Source organism: Enoplosus armatus, chromosome 18 (assembly GCF_043641665.1).
Source record: "Enoplosus armatus isolate fEnoArm2 chromosome 18, fEnoArm2.hap1, whole genome shotgun sequence".
Taxonomy (NCBI): Eukaryota; Metazoa; Chordata; class Actinopteri; order Centrarchiformes; family Enoplosidae; genus Enoplosus; species Enoplosus armatus.
The window spans coordinates 6,350,054-6,377,835 of record NC_092197.1 but is presented as its reverse complement, the minus strand read 5'-3'; the positions used below and the strand labels follow the sequence as shown (position 1 = coordinate 6,377,835).

Genomic DNA, 27,782 nt, shown 5'->3' with positions numbered 1-27,782 from the left:
AAACATGAGGGGAGATCTCTCTGCAATGGGAGTTTTTATAAATAATACTTTTTCTAATATTTTGGGTAGAGGACCCTGGAGATCTGCCCGTCAGCCCTCTTAGTGTCCAGCCACTTGCCACAGAGGAAGATGGTGGTGACACCATTGGCTGTGTTAGTGACTTCCACGCGACCCAGCAGCCAGCCGGGGTTCAGACCAGAGTTGTCGTGCTCCACCCGAACTTTCTGTAGCTCTCCCATGTCCAGCATTTCCAGCAGGAAACGGTCCGTCTGCTCTCGCTCGAAAAGGTTACGAAACTTCTGCCGCAGTTGTCGACAGCCTGAGTCTCCATTGGAGCCGTAGATAGTGATGAAAACGTTGGCATCTGTACCCGCTCCCTTCTCATCACCCGTGATGACAATGATCTCGTACTTGACGGGCACCAGGCTTCGAGCTTTACTGGCAAAGCTCTCGATGGCCTTTGTGCACTCAAAGGTCAAGAAATCATCCCTCTTTGGAGAGAGAGGGATGAGGGCATTGCAAATGAAAATGTACCTGGAGGTGATAAAGAGAAGACAGAATCTAATTTGTTACCAACAACTGGCATGAGTATGGTAAAAAAAAAAAAAGAATGAATGACTTCTGCATGGACGCCAATGTGGGTCACTGAGCAGTAACCATCTCTTACTTGTTTCCCAGTTCCCTTTCAGTGACGACGACCTCCTCCACACGCCAGTTAACCTCTCCCTTTACTTTCTTTCCATCCTTGGGCGTGTGGCCCAGGCAGATACCAACAATATCACCCAGGTTCTTGGACGAAAACTCAAACCTGTCAACATTTCCCCTGAAAAGAGAGAGAAATAAGCATGTTAGCGCGAGCACATCTTCTCTTTGATTGGCCCACATGCTTTAAATTCATGTCACTGCCAATTAGTTCTATGTCAGAATTAATTTTCTACAGGATGGTGTAATGTCATGATAGGGGATTGTAGCCTTGGTCTAAACTCAAGTACTTGACGCTGGTGGGATTATCATAATAAGTGTAAAGGGAGAATTAGAGGGAGAGAAAGCACATTTCTTTAAGCTTTTTCATGCAAACAAGCTGCAGCTCATTGAGTTAATCTTGCACCAAGTACCTACCGCAAGAACCTCTTCTTCTTTGAGGAGTTCTCCATTACAAATTCTTTTGATCGGCCCTTCTTCCCCTCAAGTACAATCCAGGCATTTTCTTTGGTTTCGGCGTCAGCCGTGTCTCCAGTCGTGGTACAAATTTCATATTCTTTCAGAGAGAAAACATGGACAGTTAAAGTAAATTGTCTCAGTTGTCCTCAAACAGACATGTCCTGCAATGCATCATTTCCATACAGAATATAGGAGCACACGTAAAGATGCCTAAGCACAAAAATTCATAGTTATAATTATCATAGTCATAATTCACTATTCATAGTCTGCATTGTTTCTGCAATAGCCATTTAATGTATTTACATTCAGTTTTCATCTCTCTATATGGTAGTTTTCATTGTTAGTGGAGTCCGCCATTCCCGCACTAGACCCGATGCAGCATGTAATCCAACACCATTTTTTATGATTGATGTCAGCCTCTTTGTTCACTGTTCACTCTCCTTACATCGTAATTGTACGTTTCTGCTAATGCAAACAGACCGTCCGACTGTTGCTCCCTCACATTAATGGCGCTGCAAAGCAAAGGGTGGCTTTTACTGTGAAGTAGCCCAGGAAACACAATGTATTTGTCACCAAGGTTAGTGCTTACATTCATCAAAAAGAGTCCACAAAACTTTTCTCTGCAGATCAGTTTTAAGTGTGAGAGTGATGGAACAAGAAGGAGCAGCTGCTCAATGAAGAGCAGCAGGCGACAGACTGCACATGTTCATCTCCTCAGCGCGGTAACCAACTTTAATGTGCCCTGCTGTTGTGTGGAAAACTACTGTGTGCAGCATGAAATCAGATCATGGCATGATGGGAAAAGGCCGATTATTGACAGACTTCTTTATTGAAATAATGTGGGTTTGTTTGGCTGCACTGTGAACAGATGCACCAGTTGCTATGTTGTATATTGAGTAGCTGCTCAAGGAGTGTCTAGAATTCTGGGACCTGTAGTATTAAACCGCACTTGCAGTTACCATGGCAACCACAGGTGTCGTCAAATCAACCAGGACTGAAATCTAAACAATTACAACTTTAAAAAGTGTCCTGTGTGCTGGCCTTACTCGTCTTCTCGTTGAGGTCTAAGTAGTCGTTGTTAGCGCAGGGCAGTTCTCTCATTATCTGTCCATCATCATCATTCTTGGCAAGCCAGCGGTCACAGGGGAAACGAAATGTTTTGTCCATGATGTCGTCCTTCACATCTATATACTCCAAGTGCCACCCTGGAGCAAGACCTGGGTTTAATGGGATCAGGAAACAAAAAAGACATTAAGTAAATATGCTGTCAAGAATGATGAACCAAGAGTGATGCAGGAATCTTTCAGGCCAGTGAGTAAAAAGCTGTGTCACAGCTTCAGGTTTCCTGAAGCCAGACAGTGATGTAGCCGTTGTTAGTGTTGGACAGCAGCTCCATTAAGCCGTCAACTGTCCAGTTTCATCAAAATCAGACAAGTAGTGACTCAGACACCTCCTGTGATGTCAGATCGGTGGCCGGTGGTTATCTTAGGTTGTGTGATTGCAACTTAAGTATGTAACAGTAACATATGATTTGAGTAAGTAAACTTTTCACAACAAAGCCCAGGTTTAATCATCCCACCGTGCAGAGTGACTGTTTATCTGAGTGGCTGACCTGTGTTGTCGTGCCAGACTCGCACTTTGGAGAGCTCCCCCATGCTGAGGATATCCGAGAAGCGAAATGTGTCCACCTGCTTGCGCTCAAACTTGTTGGACTTGTTGCACTCTTTCAATGCCAGCGTCCCTGAGTCTCCGTTCTCTCCGAAAATGATGATCCACACATTGGCATCAGTGCCTGCCCCTGAGGAGACAGGACAGGAGACATTTAGAAAAATTAATCAGAATTTCTGCTTCTGTAGACGTCCTGTTTAGATTTTCTAAACTCCAAAACATATTGGATTAAACAAAGACAAACTGTGAGCTTGACAAAATACTATTTTAACTGTGCTTAGATTTAGGTCCATAGAGTTAAAAGCTATAGTTTCATTTAAACTATATAACTTTAATGACATTTCTAATCGTATCTTTTACATTATTCTGACTAAACAGCATGAAGCTCATAAAAATGCTCATAAAAAACTACAAAAAATGCTCTTGACCCCGAGAGTGTGGTGATTATAAATTTAAAAGTGCTTGCACTTTGTTATATACCTTTTAAACTGCAATGCATCTCAAATATTGCAGTGATATGTTGAATTATTTGTGGAAATAAATAGTGAGATAGAAACTGATCAGCTAACAACCAAAAATAATGAAAGAATAAAACGTGCAGCAGAGAAAGACGCGTTCTCTGACTCAGGCAGCACATCTATTGTCCCTCTGTGCTTTATAATGTCATTACAGACACTAAGTGAATGTGTATTAGACGATGGTGAGCACAACCCTCACTCAGTCTGCAGAATGTTTTCATAGTCCTAGTTTTACACATGTGCTCTAAAAATCGAGGAATTTGATATTAATGAACAGCCACAATTTTGAAGTCACTTTAAGAATTGTATTTTTGTTGCTGTTACCTATAAATGATTGTTTTCTTTTCATATACCTCCCTGTATAAACATGAACATACTTGACATTCAATGCCTCTTCACACTATACATGCAGATCACTCCACAGTGATCCCCAAGGAGACCATTACTTGATGCACAGCATGTAATGTTGTCTGCATGTGTTTGTGTGTGTGTGTCTATCAGCCAGGCTCATTATTCCTCCCAGAGCCTCAGTGGTGGTGCAGGGCTACATCTTAGCTTCCAGTAACTGCCAAGGGCAGAGAGCGGTCCTTTGAAGCCGGCTCAGACTTCTCGCCATGCTATCGTATTGATCAGCAGCCGAACTGAGCTCCAGAAAATACTGCATGAAGAAAGGAGGGAGCGAAGCCATGTGGAGGGTTTCTGAAGAGGATTTCTTTCATTACAACGAAGCGTGGAGCTATGTATTATATCCATCTACCTTGAGCTTTGGGTAGTGATTGAAAGAATGAGATTACACACATAAATAGCCTCCACAATGTCGTAGCGCTGATTTGGTGTTACAGGGTGAGGAGGTCACTGATCCACTTTGAACTTGGCCATTTGAGCTCCTGCAGGTTACCCTCGAGGGTGCCTTATTTTGAAAGGGGTGATGGCATGGTGGACCCCGGACAGATGAAATCTCTCATCTCCCAGGAAGAGCTGGAGGATGTTAGTGATGAAAGAGGATGTCTGAGCTGCTCTGCTCATTCTGAGTGTCCCTGGACCTGACCTGACGCTGACCCACAGATGAAAGGAAGGATGGACGGATGGACTGATGGATGGATGATGTTGGTATAAGTGGACTTGAAATGCCCTCATCCGTTGAATGCCTTTAAACTCATCAGTTCCTGTACCTCACAGATCTGATCCGAAGATCAATAATTGGTCCAATTCTTTTTCTATAATTCTATATCTTCAGGCTGCTTAAAAGTATTCAAATTAAACAAAACAACAAACACTGATATATGCAACCTGTGAGGATAAGTAGCAAGTAGACAAAGCTTTGTTTTAAGGGGTCACAAGCTAAAAAGGTTTGGAACCACTGCTTTAGATAATACAGTATAATATAAGTATAGAAATACATAAAACATATCCCAAGTTTCAGTTTCAATGTCTGCAACCACCGCCGGGTACTAATTTTCACAGGGAAAAAGCTTGCCTCAACTTTGTTAACTCATCGTCCGACTACCCGATAAACAGAGGATTAATATGAGCCAGCTGACCTGTGTTGAAGACTTACCAGCACTATCACTGGTCTTGACCTGGATGGTATAGGTGGTGAGCTCCACCATCAGCTCCTCATCCACCACAGCAGCCATCTCGCAGATCATAGTTCTCTTGGGTCCACAGGACTTGGACAGCCACTCCTCATATGTGAACACAGACACCTCCTCTGTGGTCAGGTTACGCATGATCACCTGGGGGCACAGAGTCAGCTCTTCACACTCACTCTAAATGTCAATCAGAATCCTAACATTGATTTTTATAATTCACAGTCAAAGCACAAGTGTAGTAGTAGTAGTGTAGTGTAGTAAAAAGTACAACACAAAAGTGTATGAATGTATGATGTATTGGAAAGATTAAGTCATGTCAGCTTTTATGGAATAAATACGGATCTATTCCTTACAAGAATATCCAACAATATTATTCCAAGCAATATCCAAGCACCTATTAATTCTGGTGTAATGGCTGTAGACTGTAGAGTTTGTCTAGAGCCGTCATGCTAGCGGCTCTGTGAGGCAGCACTTAGGATGTTAGCATTCTAACATCTGCTAATTAGCACTTAAGTACACCTGGGGCTGATGGAAATATCTTTAGTTTTGCAGGTGTTTGGCTGTAAACTAAAATAAAGTAAAACCAGATGTTGGCACAAGAGGACAAATTAAGGGATCAATAAAGTTTTTATAATTCATCCTGAGGGGGGCATGGATGTCTGAACTAAATTGAACGGCAATCCACATCATGTGAACATCATGGTGGCGTGAGAGGAAAAGTCAGAGGATCACCAAAGTCAGTAGGATTCATCCTCTGGGCACCATGAATGTACACAATTTCATGTCAATCCATCTAATAGCTGTTGAGATATTTCAGTCTGAACCGAAGTGATGGACTGACAGACATTACTATCCCTGGAGCCTGTGGCTAAAAACAAGATGAGTACATGAATAAGTGCCATGCATTGTCACATTATGGACACTACTGTGTTACCAGTATGAACACAAACACTGCCTCTTCCAAGATGTCTGATCACTAGTCCTGGGAAACATTTCATTACTAGGCAAAGACTCGGCTCAGGCAGCCACACTTGTATTAGCTCTCCACTCTGCATATTTATTTGGGCAGATTACTATGCTGGCAGTTCGCCCGGTGCACTGTTGTGTCCATTTCAATACACAGACCCAGCAATCCATAAAGGCAGCACATCTGCTTGTGATGCTGAACACACAAGGCTCTGTGCAGGGTCAAGTCAAGGAGATGTTCGCAGCCGCTGAGTCCCAGGCACGGACGGACAGGGCTTGGTATTGTTCCTGACTGCTCTGCTGCTCTGCAGGCATGGTGCCTTTACCGGAGAAGACATTTGCATAGGAAATGTGTTCTATTTCATCAAAGTGTTTGGCCCGAGACATCAGACTGAATTTAGAGGTGAGCGGTGATGTTGTCCTCACAGGGTCAGCCGAAGAGAAAAAGTACTGAACCATTTTTGGAACTATGATTATATTGCTAGATTATGCATTAAAATTTTCATTAGCACACACCATGTCACACTAAAAGGAAATTTAAAATGAAATGTTTCTCTCTCTCTACTGAATACAGAAACACGCAGCGTGTTTGAGTGTGTGCATGTGTGTGTGTGTGTGTGTGTGTGTGTGTGTGTGTGAGTGTGTGTGTGTGTGTGCGTACTATATGTGTGTCGGGGATGCTAGCAACAACTGCATGGTGAATAAAATGGGTCAATATGCTCACTCCAGGAACTCTGGGCCCTGCTGTTTATGTGTGTGTGTGTGTGTCTGTGTCTTTGTGGGTGGATGAATCATTGACCATTCTCCTGCAGGCAGGGATAGATGTGTGTGTGTGTATTTGTCTGTGTGATATAATAGATTGAATGATCCTGTGACCTACAGCATACAGTGCCAGGGTAAAAACACAAACCTGTGATAGCTTTGTACTATTGATTTTGGGAGCTAACAGTGAGTGTTCTGCTTTTTATGCTCCTGGTTTTATGTTTTATAGATGAGATCTGCAGTTCCTTCTCGTTAACCAATTAGCCCTCGACAAGAAGAGAAGAAGGAAACCCGTGCATAGTGCATGATCAGCTCATTCTGGAGACTTAGACCTGCTTAAATCTTTCTTTTTGTTGTAAACCTCCTAAGCACACGTCTATCTGATTTGGTCCTAGGTTAGTTAAAAGAGTACTCCACCAATTTATCTTTTCACTCAGTATTAAAATTGATGTAGCAGAACCAGAGATGTCATCTTTCTTATTCAACACATTGTTCTTCCCTGTCAATACCTGGCACCTACATTACCCACAGTACAACTCAACCACTGACAGTTCAACGTGTTATACTAGTAGTGGCTAATGTAGCCTCGAGGTTCTTGTGTCAAGTGGTGATGAAAAGCGGGCTACAGCAGAAAAGAAAGCACACGAATGTTAGAAAGCACACTGCTTACTAACTCCACACCCCCAGATTTTTGGAGCCACAACTTTTTTTCACATTTGTAGTAGTGTTCCCTAAGACCTGTAAACAGACTTTGATGTGTAAAATCAGTGTTCCCCTTTAAGGTGAGCTCACCTGATCCAGAAACCAGTCAGGTCGACTACCAGAGCCATCAATGCGAAGCCTCATTTTCCTCAATGGGGCAATGTCATCGATCTCCATGTTGAAAGTGTCCTCCTGACCGCGCTCAAACCTGTCATCCACCACACAAACAACACAGAGTTTACAGTCTGCAGCATAATCAAACAGTCCCTTTATTTCATGTTGTTTCTGATGTCCACGTTTGGTTACCTGTCCTCATTCTTCTGCAGCAGCATCTCCTCTGTGCTGCCATTGGCTCCAAACACAGACATGAAGATCAGGGTGTCTGTCCCCGCGTTCTGCACGTCTCCTGTTACTACGGTCACCTCGTAAATAATCTGACATGAAAATATTAGACTGTATTCATTTCCCACAAGCAGTATTACCTCTAAAACATCGCGAGACAAGGATTTGCATTTATCTTGCAGCTAATGAACAAAATGCATGTAGTTATATTTTTGGAAAGTATAAGGTTGGTGGTGATTCCGTAAACATCCATAAAATGATCGTGAATGGTATATGGAAAGTGTGTTTTTACAGTGATACAGTTAAAACATGGGCAGGACATCGGAGGGACCATTCAAAACTTGCCAAAGTTATAAATCAATGAGACTGTAATGTAGTAACTGTCTTATTGTTCCTAATTTCTAATTTTGCATTGCTAACAGAAATAGATACGATAAGAAGCAACCCTGTCTGACACCTCCTGATAACAAGACATCTTAATACTCATCGTTTATTATTTTACTTGACATATTATTCATAGGTACACCATTTTCCATAAATTGTTTCATTAGTGACAATATGATAGAAATGGACTCATTAAGACTATTCTGTAGCTGTAATTAACTGTGATGTAATGTATGTTCTCTGCCATATGACTGTGCTCACATTTACATACCTTCTGGGAGATGGAAATGGCCTCTGCATCCAGCACGTTGAATACTCTAGCAGTCAAACCATCCCCTCGATCTTTGGCCAGCCAGCACTTGCAAGCAAAGATATATTTGACCCCTTTGGTTGGCACAGCAACAGACAGCTCATCAACCAGCCAGCAGCTCTCAGGAGTGGCCCCATCATGGCCGAGCTGCAGGGAGGGAGAGAAACAATCACTTCAAGCATTGTGGGTGTATTTTTTCTGCGTGTTCATGTGTGTGTGTGGATGTGTGGGAGTGCACGATCCACACTGACACTCTAAAAGCTCACCCCCCTCCCTCACCTCGACCTTTTTGATCTCCCCCACGTCTGAACCGTATGACTCCGAGCTCTCCAGAGAGCCGGCCTCAAAGCCATTCTTCCCGTCCGGCAGGTCCAGCCATAACCTCTCCGTCTGGGTGTGATTGGCCCCGATAATGATCACATAAGCCCTGCTGGTGGTGCTCGCATCCCGCTCCAGTCCAGTGCAGATGGTGATGTGGTATGGTATGACTGCACAGGAAGGGCACAACACTTATTCATTTATGAGAGCGAGAGATTATGTAAAGATGTCTGTGTTAGACTATTAATGACAAACAGTCACAGAGCAGAGGATGAATCAGGCATGCAGTACTGAAGATTGTGGCTTTTTCTTACTCGGGAGCTCAATTTCTTCCTCCTTCTTCTTTTTGTTCTTTTTGTTCATGTTACTGTCGACGCTCTTCACTGTCAGGACTGAGTTCTTCTTCTTGCTGTTTAGGCTCTCTCTAACTCCTTCATAACCCTGAAAGAACACAACACACGATGACGCAGACAAACACGCCAACACAGATCTACAGAAACATACAAAGTCTACATGTGTTTGATATACGAACTTAGACATTCTAAGTCTAATTGCACTTAAAGGGTCAGTTGTGATAATTCACTGTCTTCACTGTGAGCACCTTTCATAGAGACTATTTCTCAGAGGAAAGGTGTTCTAATTATAATGTTCAAAGTGAGGTCTCTGGACTGTCCAGAGTATCCAGGACATTCTTCCCGGAAAGGCAAGTTGATCTTTAGTTTTTAGCCATGCGAGCGCCATTGGTCTAGGGATGGCCAGTCCACCACTTTGGTCCAGACTGATATATCTCAACAACTATTGGATGGATACTGGGAAGGAATCGTCAGGCAGATATCGTGAGGGGTCAGTGAAAACATTTAGTACATTTAGTGCCTTACTGCTTTTATTCTACTTTCTACTATTGTGTTCTCTTTTCCCATTTGTACATATGACTGTCAGGAACCTCCTACACAGAATAACACACAGATGTCTTTCATGCTACCTTGACATAGAAGACTCTCCCAATGCGTCCGTCCTCCCTCTTCCTGGACAGCCAACGTTCACATAAGAAGAGAAAGACCTCTTCTGTATCCACGTCAACTACCTCCACCTGGTCCAAGTACCAGTCCGCACTCACCATACTGTTATCATGGCGGATTTTTATCTTGAAAACCTGCCCCAGGTCGACAGCCTCTATAGTGAACTTATCCACCTAGGGAGATGAAGATGAAGGGACCATTGGTGAAATAATAATAAAATATATATTTTCTGTAGTTCAGTTTTCTAGAGTAAGAACATACAGATGGTGAAAATGGTCACAAAATGTATGCTTTCTTACAGAGCCACGCTCAAACTTATTGCTGTTTGTCTCCGACTTGCTGAGCTTCCTCTCCCCAGTGTCCCCCAGGTCTCCGTAAATTGTGAGGAAGACGTTGGCGTCGGTGCCGGCTCCATACACATCACCCGTCATCACTGACACTTTGTATGTGTGAGCTGTAGCGGGGACGATGATCACAGACAAGCACATAGGGGATCGGTTTGAGACAATTGGCAGAATACAGAGTGAAAAGAAAGCAATTTTCCGTCACGGTGTGATGCCACTGTCATAACAGAGACTCATTCAGGGAAAGAGAGTATGCTCAGAAAGGTGGGGGAAAGACAGGACACAACAGGGAGACAAATATAGATATTTCTGTTTGTTTGTGGATATAAATGTGGTTGAATGTATTGTTTGTCTGCGTATGTTCACGTACTCTCCAGGGCGTCGTCCACCTCGACTTCAGTGACTTTCAGGCTGCCGTCTCGAGAAAGTTTCTCAGTGATGATGTCAGAGGGCACCAGCTCTCTCACTGTTTCTCCGTCTTCCTCTGACTTGGCGAGCCAGGTCTCACATGGGAAGATGACAGTCTCTGAACCCTACAGAGAGACGGGGGGGGGGGCGGGGGGGGGGGCATGCACAAGACTAAAATATAACCACGATTTCATTTGTGTTTGCGCCTTAAAGGAGAATTGGTGAACACAGTGTCCTGTCTTTGTCTGAGCCCCGGCTCAGTGAGCGAGCGTGTGAGTCACAGTGCTGGATCAGCCTCGTCTATCTGTGAAGAGAACATCTCCACCTGCTGACCAAAAACAGTGTTTGTGTGTTACTGGTAGACGTGACGGCGGCAGAGACAAATGTACTGAGAGATTTTGATATTGTGGTGATGTAATCAATCATCCGTCTAGTTGTGGAATGTAACTACGCATCTATCTACTTGTACTACTGTACGTGAGGTACTTTACCTGAGTATCTGCATTTAGTGCTACTTTTTACTACAACTCCACTACAGTTTAGAGGTAAATATTTTACTTTTTACTCCACTTTAGTCACTAGTTATTTAACGGATTAAGATTTTACATTTACAAAACATATGATCATCTTATAAAATATGATGCACTGGTATTGATTAAAGCACCCAGCAGTACATAATGTAGTTAAAATTAGCTGCACAATATAACATATAATAGTATAACACTCACTGGGGCCATTTTCTCTGAATTATAACACTTTAAGTACATTTTGTTAATAAACGCACTGTAATGCGTATGTTAACTCAAGTGACATTTTTCAGTGTAAATCTTGTACTTGTAATGGAGTATTTTTATTTTGCAGTATTGCTACTTAAGTAAAGGATCTGAATACTCCACCACAGTGTTTGTCCTCCATAGGCAGTACCTTTCCCTTCCTGAGCAGACGTCTGATCTCCACTCTGTCCAGATGCCAGCCTGGGTTGACCCCGCGGTTGTCATGGCCAATACGAATCTTCTCAATTACATCCCCCACATCTTCTAGCTGCAAATAAAGCAGAAAATATCACTAAATTAACAACATATTCAGAAATACACAGATTGCCTGTATCTATTCACGACTATACACTGTTATTGTACCTCAACAATAAACATGTCCTCAGCTCCTCTCTCAAAGTACATCCTCCTCTCCCTCTTGTTGACACACAGTGACTTCTGCTGGGTGCACACTGCATCTCGCCCGTACAAGACAATGAAGACATCTGCATCTGTGCCGGCTCCAAACACGTCACTCGTGAAGGTTTTAATCTCATAAGGAACAACTATAAAAACAAACATAAGCAATTATGTACATCAAGTGACAAATATCTTCATTTTTGTAAGAGTGACGTCATGCAGTGAGATTTACATGGTGTGTAAAGCTCCGTCTGTAGAGGATTGGGGAAAAGGTCTCTGATGATGGCCCCGTCATCCTCCCCTTTATCTAACCAGCGGCCGCAGGGGAAGCGCAGTTTCTGTCCAAGAGACGGGGCATCAATCTCCACCCAGTCAAGAAACCAGCCTGCTGATCCTCCTCCTTAAACATTAACACAAGTTATTGTCATCACATATGTAGACATATTCAGATTAACTTAACTGCATTATGCACTGCACAGGCAGGGTGTCTGTACCACAGTTGTCGTGTCCAATCCGCAGCTTCTTCAGTGGTCCGATGTCCACAGCTTCCACAGTAAACTCATCGATCATGCCCTGCTCAAACTTATTCTTATGAGTCTTTGAAGCCTTCAGGTTGATTATCCCTGTAGATGCGCACATCACAGAGTCATTTAATCATTTACATACACATGCACACAGATAAAAATGCAGTTTGATAGTCTGAAGTATTACCTGAGTCATCCTTGGTTCCGTACAGGATCATAAAGACATTAGCATCAGTTCCTGCATACTTTTTGTCACCAGTTTTTATCCTCACTGTGTATGTTGTTGACATGGCTGTAATAAAAAGAAACCAGAATAAATAAAACATCTTGTGATTATTATTCCTATATTCATTCATTTGAAAAAAGCTTAATGTCCTCTTCAGAGGTCACTTTCTTTAGCATAGTGTTTCTCTCTTTCCCAGGCCATAACATTGCTCTCACCTTTCTGCTCCAGACCAAGAGTGGCATCAGAGTCTTCCTCATCATCATCCCCTTTCTTCATAAAGGCCTCATCCACAGGAACCAGCTCCCTGGCAAGCTGTCCATCATCCTCATCAACAGCCAGCCAGCGCTTACAAGGGAAAAAGTACCTAAAACACAATATATGTAACATATTGTGTGCAGCGTACAGTCTGCAGAGTAACAATACAGTAATCTCTATTTAGTCTCTGTTTATACTTTGAGAAAAAGGCCCTCTCTATTTAGATTGATCCTCTATCCTCTCCACAGACAGGCTGTTGGTTAACCAGATTATTTCACATACCACATACCATTTCACACCACACAGTGGAGCTCTACAGACATTTTATGTGCAAAGGTTCTGTCTGCAATGTAGGATGATGTTGTTTTGTGAAACCTGTGGCATTGATTTGGTGTCTAGAATGACTCAGCAAGGTGTACAATAAATGATTAAAAAATTGAGATTTCTCCTCTCTGTCTAACATCACTATGACTTACGTGGTGTCATCTTTGTTGTCTACAATTTCCACTCTGTCCAAAAACCAGCCGGCACTGGCCTGCCTGTTGTCATGTCGGATCCTCAGTTTCTTTAGGATCCCCAGGTCGACCGCTGTGATGTCGAAAATGTCCTCCTGGGTCACATGTGAACAAACGAGAGACAAAGGGTCAAGAAAAGTCACAGGTCTTAGGTTAACAGTCCATGAGAACCTCATTACTTATTCATTTGATCTTTATTCAACCTGCAAGGCTCCTTAGATTCAGCATTAGTTTGAAGACAGAGGCTTATCCAGGAAACAGTATCAATGATAACAATCATGACCATGTAGAACACGGCAGATCAAACAAACACGTCTGAAGTACATTATGAACAGTGGAAGAAGGAAGCCTCTGTAGAGATCTGGAGGCAACAACACTGTTCTTGAGGAGGAGTCTCGAGGAGAAGATGCTGTAATGTGTCCTATAGTTTAATTAGACTCAGTAGATTGGTCCATGTCAGGGGTGCACAATCAGTGGCACTACTAGACATTTTGAGCTCAATTAATAAATAAATAGCAATAAATATCTATAATCTCCGACATGTTACAGGGCCCCAACTCAGCTCAGTGTCACTGAACAGTATAAAAAGTGGGTGAAAAGCCTGAGCATATTCAGAGGCAACATAGTTTTGCAGTTATTTTAAGGTTTGAATTTTGAAGTCAAGGATGACAAGTCAAGAAAGTTAAAGTTCAACATTTTGGGATATAAGCTGTGGTTTTACAGGGATTTTTTAACCAGGTAAGCTTTTTCCCCGTTTCCAGCATTTATGCTAAGCGTCTCCTGGCTCCAGCCTCATATTTAATGGACAGACATGAGAGTGCTATGAATCTACTCTCTGCAAGAAAGTGAATAAGCGCATTTCCCAAAATGTACAACTATTCCTTTAAAACACAAAAGTTTACACCAACATTCACTGACAGAAACAAAGCTTACATGGCCTTTCTCAAATTTGTTCAGGTTGCTTGACTTCCTGAGCTGTCGCTCCCCCGTGTCGCCGATCTCTCCATAGATGTTGATGTAAACATTGGCGTCAGTCCCCGCCCCCCACATGGTCCCAGTAAACACATGAACCTCATATGAGTTCACTGAGAGGAAAACACAGTTCATGAGTGACATTTTAACGTTGCACCTGATGACATTTGCCTAATTCCACATTATTTCAAAATGTCACAATTAAAACAAAAATAACTAGGCTTTGGAAGCAAATAACAGTGGATCAACACATTACATTCATGCCCTACTTACCCTCCAGATCTTCATTGTCCTCAGTCAGCAGCTCAACCACAATCTCCCCATCCTCCTCATCCCTGGCCAGCCAGCGGTTACAGGAGAAAGTAAATGTCTCCACCACTTCCTGCAGCTTCTCAACTATCTCCACCTCCTCCTCTTCTTCTTTCTTCTTCTTTTTCTTGTCCTTCTTCTTGTCTTTCTTGGTGTCCTCCTTCTTCACCTCAACCTGCACCATAGCCATTGTCAGCCGCTTGATGTCGACTGTCTCCAGGAACCAGCCGTCTCCGATGCCCTTCCCGTCGTGGTAGATACGTATCTTGTAGATCTTGCCAACATCCAGAGCCTCAATCTGGGTTGTAGGTATGAAACAGTGGTCAAACCGGAAACTCCTACATACATTGATATAAGACAACGCAGGCTTTAAACAAACCTTGAAGATCTCAGTGGTGCCACGTTCAAAGTTGTTGGAGCGACTCTTGAGAGCGAGAACTTCAGTTTTTCCTTCATCTCCGTAGATCTGACAGAAGACATTGGCATTGGTGCCACCTGCACGCACATCCCCTGTGACCACTGTTACTTCATAGTTGATCACTGTTAGAGAAGTGGCACCACAGTATTATGACAGGAAGAAAGATTATGTAGAGCAGAGCAATATGCTTCAACTGTGCAGTACGTTTTATGTTGTTGGTATTTACATTGTTCAATGTTCAAGATCTCACTGGGATAGATCTCAACCTCCACTTTGCCATCAGCCTCGTCTTTGCAGAGCCAGCGGTGGCTCGGGAACATGTACTGCATCCGGTGAACTGGTACAGAGATCTGCACACTGTCCAGAAACCATCCAGCCCGCAAGCCCTCATTAGTGTGACCAATCAGGAGACGGTTGATCTGTAAGCACAGAGGACATTAGAGGATCAAATAGAATCAGGAAACACAGATAAATATCTATCTCCGTTCTCTGTGAAGTGTATACATGTCTGAACTTGCCTGTCCAATGTCAAAGGTGTCTATGGTAAAGATGTCAGTGCGTCCCGTCTCAAAGTAGTTCCTGAGGTCATTGTCGGAAACTGCCAGTATCATCTTGTTAGAATCGCCCTTCTCCCCATACAGCTTGACAAACACCCTGGAGTCTGAGCTGGCCCCATTCACGCTGCCCGTCTTGATTGCTATGTGGTAGCTGACATCTTAGGAGGAGGGAAATGAGTACATTAATGTAATTTATATAAGAAATATAAAGATATGTTGTCCTTTTTTAGTTAGCTTAACCTATTATTGCTTTAAAATGCTCACTAAAGAGACGCAGGCCATCTCCAGCTGGAACTAACTCACGGACAATCTGTCCATCGTCCTCATTACGGTCCAACCACCTGAAGAAAAGACACAGAGACGCAGACAAAATGAATCTTATAGCAGTAAACATAGAATGAGATTTCAAATCACTAAACATTTTAAGTATTATTGATCATTGTGAGAAAATTAGATCACCATTAGCCTCAAAATGAATGTGATGAATCTGAAAAAAGATAAAACAGAGCACAACAAGTACAAGACAACACTCAAAAAACTATTCTACACTGTTTTGCAAAGGAAGCTACTAAACATTTCCCTTTTAACAGGACAGACAGACAGGAAGAGTCTCTTTCCAGATGTAACACAGCACCCTGGCCTTGTGGTTTGGCTCCAGTTACTGAATGAGAGAGCTGGCTGACCACTGTGCATTTAGTGCCTATTTGTAGTGGCAAACTCATCCATCAGCTGCCTAACTGCTTAAACACTCACTCACCACTGGAGAACTACTGGACATAAGTGTGGCCAATTTATGAGGCATTTAGGGCTGTTTGGAAGATTTTGTCCACCTGGTTGGTGTTTTGGAAGGTTACAGACTAAGAATTAATAAGAACTAGAACACCAAAAATGATATGTAATTTTGCACATCAAACATACAAACAGATTCCTCCTTTGTTTTAGGAAATACACTCGATTCCTTTCTTGATTGACACCACTCTCATTGTCTGCTCGCTAAATAAGAGGCTACAGTCGTAGCTTGGCATAAAGGCTGGAAGCCGGGAAAGACAAGCTGGCTCTGTCCAAAGTTTAAGAAATCTGACAACCAGCACCTGGAAAGTTTACCAAATAATATTTAATTTGTTTAGAGGCCAAATTATGAAAATGACTTTTAGTGACCTTTACAGGTGCTGGCAGGTGCATTTTTTACCTTTGGAGCCAGGTTAGCTGTTTCCCCCTGCTTCCCGTCTTTGCCCTAAGCTAAGCTAAGCTAAGTTAACTGCCTCCTGGCTCCAGCTTCATATTTACCGTGCAAACATGAGAGTGGTATTGATCTTCTCAACCAACACTCTGCAAGAAAGGGTATAATTGTATTTACCAACATGTCAAACTATTCCTTAAAGTCATGTGTAAAGTATTATTGCCTTGCCTGAAACAGGGGAACTCAATGGCCAAAGTCTCTGGCTGGCCCTCCTCCCTGACCATCACCTTATCAAGGAACCAACCACAGCCTCCACCGCGGCCGTCATGACCGACACGCACTCTGCGCACCTGGCCCAAGGACACGGACTCAATGAGGAACTCATCATGCTGAGGCGAGACAGAAAGAAAACTGGTTAAAGGTGCTTGCAGTACATTTCCCAGACAATATGTATTTCTTTTTTGAGTTTGTTGTGCATTAATGGCTCACTCACGTTGCCCTTTTCAAATTTGTTCACATTGTTTTTGCTCATAATCATGAGTCGCTCCCCTGTGTCACCCAGGTCACCGATAATATTGAGGAAGACGCTGGCATCGGTGCCGCTGCCGCTGACGTTGCCAGTGCAGATGGTAACACGATATTTTATCACTGAAAAAGAAAACAGAAGAGACTCCTACATTCACTCAGGACTCACATGCTGTCATGATCATTGTAAAGGTACGTGACGCTTCTGACTGTTCACATGGAGTCTGAATATCTGCACTGGCTCTCGGTCAAAAAGATTGCGTGTCAACCGACTAAATTTGCATGTGTACATCCTCAGTGTGTTTTCTTACAAGGCAGTGGCTCATCGATGAGCGCTCCGGTAGCCAGAAGCTCTCTGACGATCTCATTGTCGTCTTCATTGATGTCCAGCCAACGGCCACATTGGAAAGAATATTTCTCCATCGTCAGGGTCTTGAGCAAAGTGACCTGCAGAAAGTCACAGCCTCATTTGTCATCTCTGGTTCATGATCTAACCTTCAGACAAATGCAGACTGCAGCAGTGACATTTCCACGCATTTTCCAAACAATTAACAAAATTACAGTGAGAAAGATTAACTTTTTTCCTAGTACCGTACTGGGTACTTTTTCTGAAAGCTGATGAGAAAAGGTTAGATTTTCTTTCTGTAAAATCATCTGCATTACAGCCTCATTTACACATAGTCTCTCTTCTGTATTTCTGAGACCAGGTGAAAGATTAAACTCTAATTAAGTGTCTATTTTAAGGAGACATAACACAACAACTTACATTGACACATCAGGGTCTCACCTTCGCTAAATGCCAGCCAGAGAATGGGTGTCTCTTCTCATGCCAGATGCGCAGTTTCAGCAGTCTTCCTATGTCTGGCATTTCAATCTACAGTGATCCCAAACAATGCAAAATAATAGACACTTTTCAACTTTCTCAGTAACTAGTGTGAGAACTTAACGGTGGAAGAAGCTGTAATGTGCTCAGTTCAGCAGGTGATCCAGGGCTTACCACAAATTTATCAAGCTGGGCCTGTTCAAAACTATCTGAGTTGCTTTCCAGTTTGATTTCATCAGACTTGCCATTCTCTCCATAGATCTGCAGAAACACCTGAGCATCTGTCCCCGCCCCCTTCACATCTGATGTCCAAATCCACAGGGACCATGGGTACTCTGGAGTGGAAGAATAGTATATTTGATACTAAAGTAGGCTAGTCTAGTTTTTAAGAACTAAAAATGGTCTTAATCAGAAGTCAGATTGTTTTCAGAATCAGATATAATTGTGATTTGCTTTTCTTTCACTGAGTAGAGATCTGTGAGTTGAATGAAGCCACCCACTCTTCTGTTTTTTCTGCCTGAGAGAGACCATCTCATACAGCTCCCTCTCAATCAGTCCGTCCCCCTCGTCCTCGTCCAGCCACATCCCGCACGGAAATGTCTGCTCAATGCCCGTGAACGGACAGTATATCACCACCTAGAAGGGAAATGGGTGCTTGGTGGGTCAATGACACTTTGAGAATCACTCTGTTACCAAAAATGTGTAGTACCTTTTCGCAGTACCATCCAGCACCGACAGCCCCGTTGTCGTGTCCAATAGTGACCCTGCTGAGCGGGCTGATCAGTTCACAGATCTCCACGTTGAAAATGTCGATGAGGCCGCGCTCGAAAGCACCACCCTCCAGGAAGATTTTGCCGCTGTTCTTTAAGCCCTTGGAGCCATGCATGACCATGTGGATCTTAGAGTTGGTGCCTGCACCCCTCACATTTCCAGTCATCACTTGTACATTGTATACGATTCCTAAGTAGATGCAGGAAAATACACAAAAAAAATGCCAATATATCAATTAATTCTAAATGAACGAGATATGATAATTATTAAAGTCGAACTGAAATGAAGATTCATTTATTTTAATAAATCAGCATATAAATCCTTGGTGTTTATTTTGACTTGTGTTGTTGTTTGGTAAATATGTCCAAAAGCGATTTTATCTTCTTTTGAAAGACACAAAAATTGTGGAGAATTCAAATTTCATGTCATGAAATGGTGGCTTGTTTTGTTCTCACCCATTGGTTGCATGGATCCAACCAATACATCTCTCTGTATTTTGCCGTCACACTCATCCATGGCAAACCAGCGATTAACTGGGAATTCATACACTTCTTTATTCCCCATGTCATCAATTGTCACCTGGAGAGACACATTATGCACCATCATGAGTGTTATTATGCTTGTGTGCAGGTCTGTAAAGATGATGTATGTGTATGTAGATTGCACATGCCTTATCTAGAAACCATCCAGCTGATGAACCTCTGTTGTTGTGGCCAATGGTGATTTTCTTCAGCCTCCCCAGGTTTGGCGCCTCTACCGTAAACTTGTCCTCTGATCCTCGTTCAAAGTTATCTTTGTCACTGTCCAGTCGTCTCTCTCCTTTCGTAATAAACAAAGACATTATATACATACATGTAGCCAGAGTCATTACAGTAACTATAAATATACAACAGTATTTGTCAGGCCTATTGTTGGCGGTAAGTAAGAGCCACCTGTGTCTGGCATTGAAATGGTTAGTAAATTAATGGATTATTTCATGTTAAACGTCTACTGTTTTGATATTCAATTGATTGTTTAGGTCATTTATCAAGCACAAATGCCAAACAGCTGCTGGTTCCAGCTTCACAATTGTAAGGATTCTCTCTGTTTATATCATTGGAAATCCTCATTAGTATCTTATTTTAGTCTTTATATGACAAAATAAGCCGACATCTCCTTGGGCTCTTGGAAATAAAGATGGGCATTTTTCAATATTTTCCAACATTTTATAGACAATGTCGTTAATCAATTAATTGAAAGATGATCTACAAAATAACTGATAATGAAATGAATTAGTTTCAGCCATACCTGTGTCGCCGTTCTCTCCGAAGATGTTTAGGAAGACGTCAGCATCAGTTCCACTTCCCTTCATGTCAGCAGTGAACACACTCACTATGTATTTATTTACTGAAAAACAGGAAATGTGAAACAGGAAATCAAGAATACAGCGATTTATATAAACAATGCACCAGAAAGGCTAACAGTGTAGTAAATGCTGACTATCAGTATCTATCAGAACCAATTTTCTGCCTTGACAAAGCACTATGTGATAATAATTAGTTGGACTTTTTCTATTGTCATTAGGCAGGTTACTCACTAATCCACTCTGAGATGGTTTCCGGGTTAAATATTCATAACACTGTGTGTATGCTGTGTGAGTTACAGCCATATTGCTCTGGCCACTCCCTCACAGCACAATATCCTCGTGTCTTTATCTGAGCCTTGGCTCTGCTTGATTGACTGCAGGTATTAAGATGTTAGATCACATTGCAACAGAGGACACATGGGCTGGTTTACCTGAGGATTACAATGGAATTCAATTCCAACCTGTCGCAGTAGGAAGATCTGTGGGCTATCAGACACCTTGGTGTACACCCGGCCAGACACATGGTGCTAAAAGTTTCTAAAAAAAAAAAACTTTTCTGCTCATTTGTGATGGCTATATTTAAAAAGAAAATAGGAAAAAACAGTACCTATAACATTAGAGTCAAATTGATATTAGCGAAAGTCTGATTAGTTGTGAGCTGTCAAGGCTTATGTATATTGTATTTTATATTGGCTTTTGGCCATCTTAAAACTGTTGTCTTTCTGGTGAAATGTTCAACCCCAGTGGTTTCTCTGAAAAGTGTCGGAGGTATTTGGAATTTTACTCAACTGTTATTTTGTTTTAACCTTTGTGAACCTTTGTGTCTGTTTTGTGTTATGTGTTTGTCCCAGTGTGGCCTACATTTCGAGACGTCCATGGGGTTCAGGCAGCCCAGCAGGTCCCTGACAAACAGGTTGTCAGCCTCCTCTCGACTCAGCCAGTTGTTGCAGGCGAAATAGAAGCGCAGATGGGGCCGGTTCATGTCGGTCACCACCACCCTGTCCAAGAACCAGCTGGCATTCATCCCCGTGTTGTCGTGCTCGATCCTGGGGAGTCAACCGTCATAGTGTGACATGAATTCACCCTGCAGGTAATCACAAATTAGTTTTCCACAACACATGCACCAATGCCTTTTTTTGTTTGTTTGTTTGAATTTCTGCAGTGGTAAATACCAAACAACAGAGACTATTGTTTCTGCATTGTGGTTCAGACATAAAAATGTCATGAGGACTGAAGAAGATGGGCCAGAATAACACAATGATATATAAGCAGGGTCTAAGCACATTATTTTCACAAAGATAGAGAAGAAGGACATCCAACAAAGGTCCCCCGCTGGATTCAAACCAGCTATCTTGCAGTCCAGTCAGCACTTTAACCCTTAGGGCTTCTCTTAGACTGGGTGTCTTTTGTTTTTACAGGCTTGATTATAAATACAAAAGACATCTATGAGAATTAATGCAGTGGGTAGTTTAAATATTCACCAAAATTTCAAATTTACAGATAAAACTCTAAAATGAATCAGGCATGATTGTGATCAACACAGAAATGTTTTCCGGCATTTTCATGAAGTTTGATCACACATTTGGCAAGTTAGGACATGTTGTTGGTATAGTATGTATTACGCTACATCCTCAATTGTGGACACATTTCAAAACCTTTTACCACATTTCATCTCTAGAACCTGAACAATTTGTGAATTCATTTTGGTAGCATTTGAAGAAATCTTTTCACTTTTGACATTTGCATTGCTCCAAACTGTAAAGCTTATCACAACACAAATCACGACTTGTGTTATGAGCGTTTTAAAGTTTGAACGGATTCTGTATCTGTACATATGTCAGAGCAGTAGGCTTTCAATGGTGAACCAGGTTGAATAATTCCTCTCATAGACTTCCATTGCATGACTTTCAAAAATCCATATAAAATCGCTGGAATACTAATATACTAAAAGTGATAGCCCACGTCGGCTCAATGATATCAGTCTGATATTCTTTCGATTTTTGGGAGGAGTTTGATGCTAAAAATAAATAAATAATAAAAATGCAAATGTTGACTTGTGGATTTTGACCTAGGATTGCTTCATTGTTGTGGTTTGTACTATTTCTGTGGTCAACAACAATCAAAAACAGCTATTGGGTTTGCATGTCAACAGATCCATCTCCATGACCACTGAGCAAACTCCAGTGTGATGTGGTTAAAAGAGACGTAAAATGCTGGTAAGCGGACCGTGAGATGGGATGGTTTTGTCAAATATTGTAGAACATGCAGGGGGAAAAGCAACACTTGCACTTTTTGCAATCACTGACTTTTAAATGTATCCGGCTGCCTCATTTCACTGTGAATGTGTTGCGTCTGTGATGTAACTCAGCCTCCTCTGGAGTAAGACACTAACTCCCAACAACAGATGGGGCTTAACCTTCTGTCACTGGATGAAATCCTTTGATGGCCAGCGGCACAGCTGGAAAATAAGTGAGAAATGTTCCTGTGTGATCCTCTCTGTAAGCCGCTGTTATCCTGTGTGAGGAAAACTTAACTCTGAAGCATAAACTGTGATGTTGTCAGTGACCTGCAGCTGTGCATTCTGGGTAGGGTTAGAGTCAGCACTGTGGGGTTTTCTGTCACATTAAATTTGCTGTACAGTACCTCAGCTTCTTCAGAGGCCCCACGTTGTGTGTTTTGATACGGAAAACATCACTCTTATTCTTCTCAAATGCAGTTCGGCTCCTGTAAATTGAGGAAACACGGAAAATATCAGAATTTGGGAGAAAGGTAAATTGAGCGTGTTTGTGTGTAATACAGAGAGAAAGATGCTCTATTTGATTGGGAGAGAATACAGGCGTTGAAGAAAAGACAGACAGCTGATCTAAACCCTGGAACAGTAAATTACATCTCCTATCTGATCCGGCTTAGGGAACCCTGGTGGTCTCATAGCAGTGGTCTAATCTAAAACCTCCCAAGGCTCGGCCACTTCAACGCTCCCTCACGTACTTCTACCCCTCACAGAGATGAACCAGGCCTGTGAGCACGGAGGAGCCCCTCTGCCAGCCACAGCGAATCAGACACCCTCTTTTTCATTAACAAAGAATGCCTGCCTTTGTCTCTGACCCACATCTCCATCTGTTCTCCTCTCCCTGCAATACTCAATGCCAAGGCTCCCATAATTAAGGTGCACGGTGTCATATACTGTAAAAAGAAAACTGCCAAGAATGAAATACTGTCCAACACACATGAATACACGCCCTCCTTCTCTGTTGTTCCTGTGTAAAAGGAGAATGATGGGGAGACACTGATTATGTGAAAAAGCAAACCCAACGCAAACTTTGGAATTCATGCAATTTTAATTTGTTATAATCACACTGAATTTCCAAAGAGTTGCATTTTTAATCTGCCTCGATTGTTCAATCGGGCAAATATGCTTGGAGACATAGCTTACCTGTATCATGTTGTAACGTTTTAATCGATTATTACACAATACAGGCAGGACCTAATATATATTGGAGTAAGGTGAAACTCCTTACTATGCAGCATGTTTATTATATGACAAAAGTGGCTCATCAACGTCCATGTATAGTATTTCATCAGCTGAGCAACACCGCGGCCACACAGCATGGAGATACTGAATACAGAGCATGTTGATGCAGTCTGAAGTGGACGAATGAGACCACCACAAGGTGTGGGTGACATGGTCCAGTGTGGCTAACAATAAGTTGGTATATCCTATACGCTGCACAGGTAACCCTATCTGTCAATCAATGTGTGCAGAGATAAAGGGAGCCTGCTGCTGATAAGATCCACTGAGAGTCATTTGATCATCCGCAGAAATGACATCGTGGTCTTCTTTCATTTGCCTCTGAATAGAAAGGAAGACCGGCCATGTCACATAGTTCCTCCTTACTCCAGATATTCTGTGTCCGACAATTTATACGACTGTATCGGAGAGAGATTCCTGCATCCCAACCAAACCTTTGTTATGAACATGCTCTGACATCAAAGGATTTTTAAGTTTCAGGTTGATTTGGTTTTGACAAACGGGTCAAAGAGATCCTTGGTGTGCAAACTGATTTTCGTCTTGATTCATTATCTCGACAGGCATCAGGTTAATGTTGAGCAGGAATGCTCTCTCATACAGTGTTATATGCACAATACAACCAAACACAAGGACAGAATCATAACCGTCCTTTAGCAGACTGATTAGAAAATACCTCTTTTCTGTGCTGAAGGATCAGAGAGGAATAGAAAAGATTCAAAGTTAACAGCTGACATTGACAAGCTCACTGATTATACATTATGTATTGACTGAAACAGAATGAAATCCATTTGACTCAAAGCTACAGCTTTACACATACAAACCTGATAGGTGCAAACAAATCAGAGCAGAGTGAGTCATTGAGACCTGACTTAGAGTCTTAGACACAACATATTTATCAAGTATCCTATAATTCAATTACATCCACATAAACCCTTTTAAACTCACTTGCTTGCCAGGTGAACCTTGGGCGTAACGCCAAAGTCTCCAAAAAGGGTAACAAACACATTCGCATCGGTCCCGGCTCCTTTTACGTCACCAGTGATAGTGACCACCTCATACACTGAAAGAGAAGGAGAGAATAAAATATGTGCAGCGTGTCCATGTTGTAATAAATTAATTTATATCAGTGATCAGCTACCCAATAAAACCAATCTATCATGTAAACATCACAATTCTGAAATAATGAGAGCACATAGAGGGAATAACAAGGACAAGGACCATAATAATTCAAAAAGTAAAAACTTGAATAAAAGGACAAAAACAAAGTCACATCCTCAGACAGTGTCCAATAATCTATAAACATTAGGGAGCATTATGTTTCCTTCCATGCTCGGTTGCCAGGGAATTCAATGCGGCGAATCTGCAGTTAATCCATGTCTGGTGTGATACACCAGCCAAGCCTCTCTCACATTTCACAAATGTCTCTTCGTCTGACAAAGCCACTGAGTTGATGGGAAGGTAAACGGGACGAAGACTCAGCAGTCTGTACAGTCTGCCTCAGTTTGTGTCATTTAAGGTGTTTGTATGGAGGAGGGGAAGAGAAGAGGGGACGGGCACATATCTGAGGTGCAGCATGGCTCTAGAGATGGCAATGTCTGACCACTTTGGTCCTGTTGGATGGATTGCCATGAACTTTGTTAGATACATTGATAGAAGATGATGCTTGTGGCTATTGTTTACTTATAAACATGCATTATGGTCTGTTTAATCAGATCTACTTATTGTGTGAGTTGCCTTTCACTCAACTTTTATCACCATGAATCCAATGAGGTGATCTCAAATTATTTGTATAAGTGGTGTCCAGTCTGAACAGAGGTAGACTTGGTTCTCTGCAGGGTGAATGTTATGAAAAGTTAGGGTGGACTGAAAAATATGTATTAAAAACCCATCAAGAAATGCATAAAGTAACGGAGTAGGGCATAAATTCAAAGGCAGCGATATAAGACGCAGACAGATTACCTAAAAACCTCCAGGAGAGGAGGTAGGGAGAAGCAGAGACCTGATAAAGAGCAATTTGACCAAAGTCGATCCGATAGGGACATGGATATCTAATTAACAGTGAGCAGACCTATTAAAACCGGATTAGAGAGAAAGAGAGACACCTGATAAAATCAGATAGACAGTGGCCTGGTAAAACTGAGCCTTGATAAACTCCTCAGAGTGTCAGAGACCTGATTCAGCCAGTGAGGTAAGAGAGACACAGGCATGTATCACCGCTACTGATGCTAAATAAAGATACTTACTGCTCCTGGAGATCAGGAGCTAAAGGTACATTCACTTTAATCAGTTACTTTATGGTAGCAATTATCTGGCAGTGAAAAGGCTGGAAAATACACTGAAATGTCACATTTTCAGCATTCTCTGTCAACATGATGGAGAAGAGGAGATAAAAAGTTTTCAAGTTCAGACGTTTTTATGTGTTTGTGTGCAATTTCCTCTTTCAAAACACCTTAATACTTCATTGAAGATGGTGCTTTTGGTTTAATGTTAATACAGACAACACTTTCTGTCTTGTGCTTCAACTCACTTGACTTTTTCAATATTAGACCACGATCTTTCCCTACCATAACATAACCATAAAAATCAATATCGTGCCATAGTTGCTATGAGTGGATATTCTATTGCAAGAGCAGATATGTAGAAGTAAAATATGTTTAAAGCAGATAAGTTCTCGTTTTGCGACTTTGTAGATATGTGTATTAAAAAGGTTTCCTCATTATGTTGATAAAAAACGTAATTCAGGTGGCATTACATTTCTTTCAAAATTCAGGATTACTCAACAGAGTAATCCTGAATCAAAGGTCCACTTCCTGACTTTTGCAGCAGCTTTCAACTGTAAATTGTGTCTAAAAGAAAAAGGTAGCAAGTAGATTTTTCAGATGATGACATAACCTAATTCATAATTTTCATAGGATGATAGTCTAACTCAGCTCCCACACAACTGAGCTGCACAGAACCAAGTCTGCATAAAATAATTTTAGTAAACAGTAACTAAGAATTTAGATAGTCAAGTAGTTGTCAAGATTTACATTGTTCAGGTTGTAAATCACCCTGCGGTACCCTCCCCCTAACCGAACAAACAAACACAAAAGTATTTTGCAGCCTCCTGCATGTTTGAAATCTGGCTCCCGGCCCTGCCTCTGGCCCCAGCGCTTCTCCCAGCCCCTGAGACTGGGACGGCACCCAGCACCTGTCTGCCCCAGAGCTTCTGTTTGGCTCCGTTCATGTGGAACATAACTGAGCTTTCACCCAAGAGCAATCACAGAGGGATTCCCCCGAGGTGAGAGGAACCCACAGCTAAAAGGAACTGGAGGAAACCTGTATTCAAGATTTGACCAGTTGGGACAATCCAACAGGTACGTACATATGTCATGTAATTAAGACTAAAATACAACAGGTGAGGTGTCTCTGTCTGCTCTACAATGTCAGATCCTTACCTTTCTTTTTGTAGTACTCATCCTCATATCCATCGGAGGAGTCTGTGTGGTAGTTCAGCAGCTCATTCTGGTAGATCACAGCGTAGTCCACCTGTTTATTTTTGGACTTTTTCCCCTTTTTCTTTTTGTCTTCGTCACTGTCCGCCGATCCCTTCTTTGCCTTCTTTTTCTTCTTTTTCTTTGAGTCCTCCTCCTCTTCCTGCTCCTCTATCAAGGGCTCCTCATCATCGTCATTGTGAGACTTCTTCTTTTTCTTGCCATCTTTCGACTTCTTATCCTTGGATCCCATCACCTCCTCTGCCTCTGGACTCTCTGCTGAGGATTTCTTCTTCTTTTTCTTCCTCTCCTCCTTCGCTCCCTCAGTCACTTCCTCTTTGAGCTTCTGTGATTTCTCCTTTTTGGAATTGTTCGTGGGGTCATTATTGTTCTGCTCACCCTGCTCAGCTTCATTTTCAATCACAGCACCAGCTTTGCCATCATCTGGTTTCTTTTTCTTCTTTTTCTCTTTTAGCTTGTCACCCTCTTTTTTCTTCTCCTCTTTCTCTGGTGCCTCCTGATTCTCAGAGCTCTCTGCGCTCTTGTGTTTCTTCCCACTCTTCTCCCCTTTTGTGGTGTCCCCACGGGTCACACCGTTGCTCCTCTCTTTTAACTTTGGCTCCGTTTCCTCCACTTCGTCATCGACCTCTTCGGTTTCTTCTGAAGCTGTGGATTTTTTCTGTTTCGACGGCAT

At 42.2% G+C, this 27,782-nt stretch overlaps 1 protein-coding gene across 1 annotated transcript; it reads right to left on the bottom strand.

The window, feature by feature from the left end:
• Positions 1 to 53: 53 nt before the first annotated feature.
• On the bottom strand, positions 54 to 27,782 carry loxhd1a (lipoxygenase homology PLAT domains 1a). Its single transcript, XM_070924870.1, has 42 exons — positions 27,053 to 27,782; positions 24,561 to 24,675; positions 24,289 to 24,300; positions 22,730 to 22,810; positions 20,948 to 21,132; positions 20,029 to 20,127; positions 19,412 to 19,560; positions 19,197 to 19,320; positions 18,680 to 18,930; positions 18,471 to 18,606; positions 18,145 to 18,305; positions 17,935 to 18,021; positions 17,459 to 17,594; positions 17,116 to 17,270; positions 16,851 to 17,011; positions 15,707 to 15,783; positions 15,404 to 15,600; positions 15,112 to 15,304; positions 14,847 to 15,007; positions 14,432 to 14,765; positions 14,120 to 14,271; positions 13,148 to 13,281; positions 12,632 to 12,780; positions 12,378 to 12,482; positions 12,161 to 12,289; positions 11,899 to 12,066; positions 11,631 to 11,812; positions 11,419 to 11,535; positions 10,457 to 10,619; positions 10,042 to 10,196; positions 9,706 to 9,915; positions 9,038 to 9,164; positions 8,685 to 8,893; positions 8,367 to 8,552; positions 7,676 to 7,803; positions 7,460 to 7,577; positions 4,906 to 5,083; positions 2,774 to 2,959; positions 2,208 to 2,378; positions 1,120 to 1,258; positions 668 to 823; positions 54 to 534 (listed from the first exon to the last, which is right to left on the bottom strand). Exons 1-42 carry the CDS (start codon positions 27,780 to 27,782, stop codon positions 54 to 56), a joined length of 7,287 nt encoding a protein of 2,428 aa, XP_070780971.1.

What these genes read in the sequence shown, in the direction of transcription:
- loxhd1a (XM_070924870.1), bottom strand. Translation starts at nt 27,782, where the DNA reads ATGCCGTCGAAACAGAAAAAATCCACAGCTTCAGAAGAAACCGAAGAG. An exon ending in GGTGGACGACGCCCTGGAGA is followed by an intron (nt 10,197 to 10,456) that starts GTACGTGAACAT and finishes TCCCCGCTACAG; the next exon opens with CTCACACATACAAAGTGTCA. An exon ending in CAAGACCAGTGATAGTGCTG is followed by an intron (nt 2,960 to 4,905) that starts GTAAGTCTTCAA and finishes CTGTCTCCTCAG; the next exon opens with GGGCAGGCACTGATGCCAAT.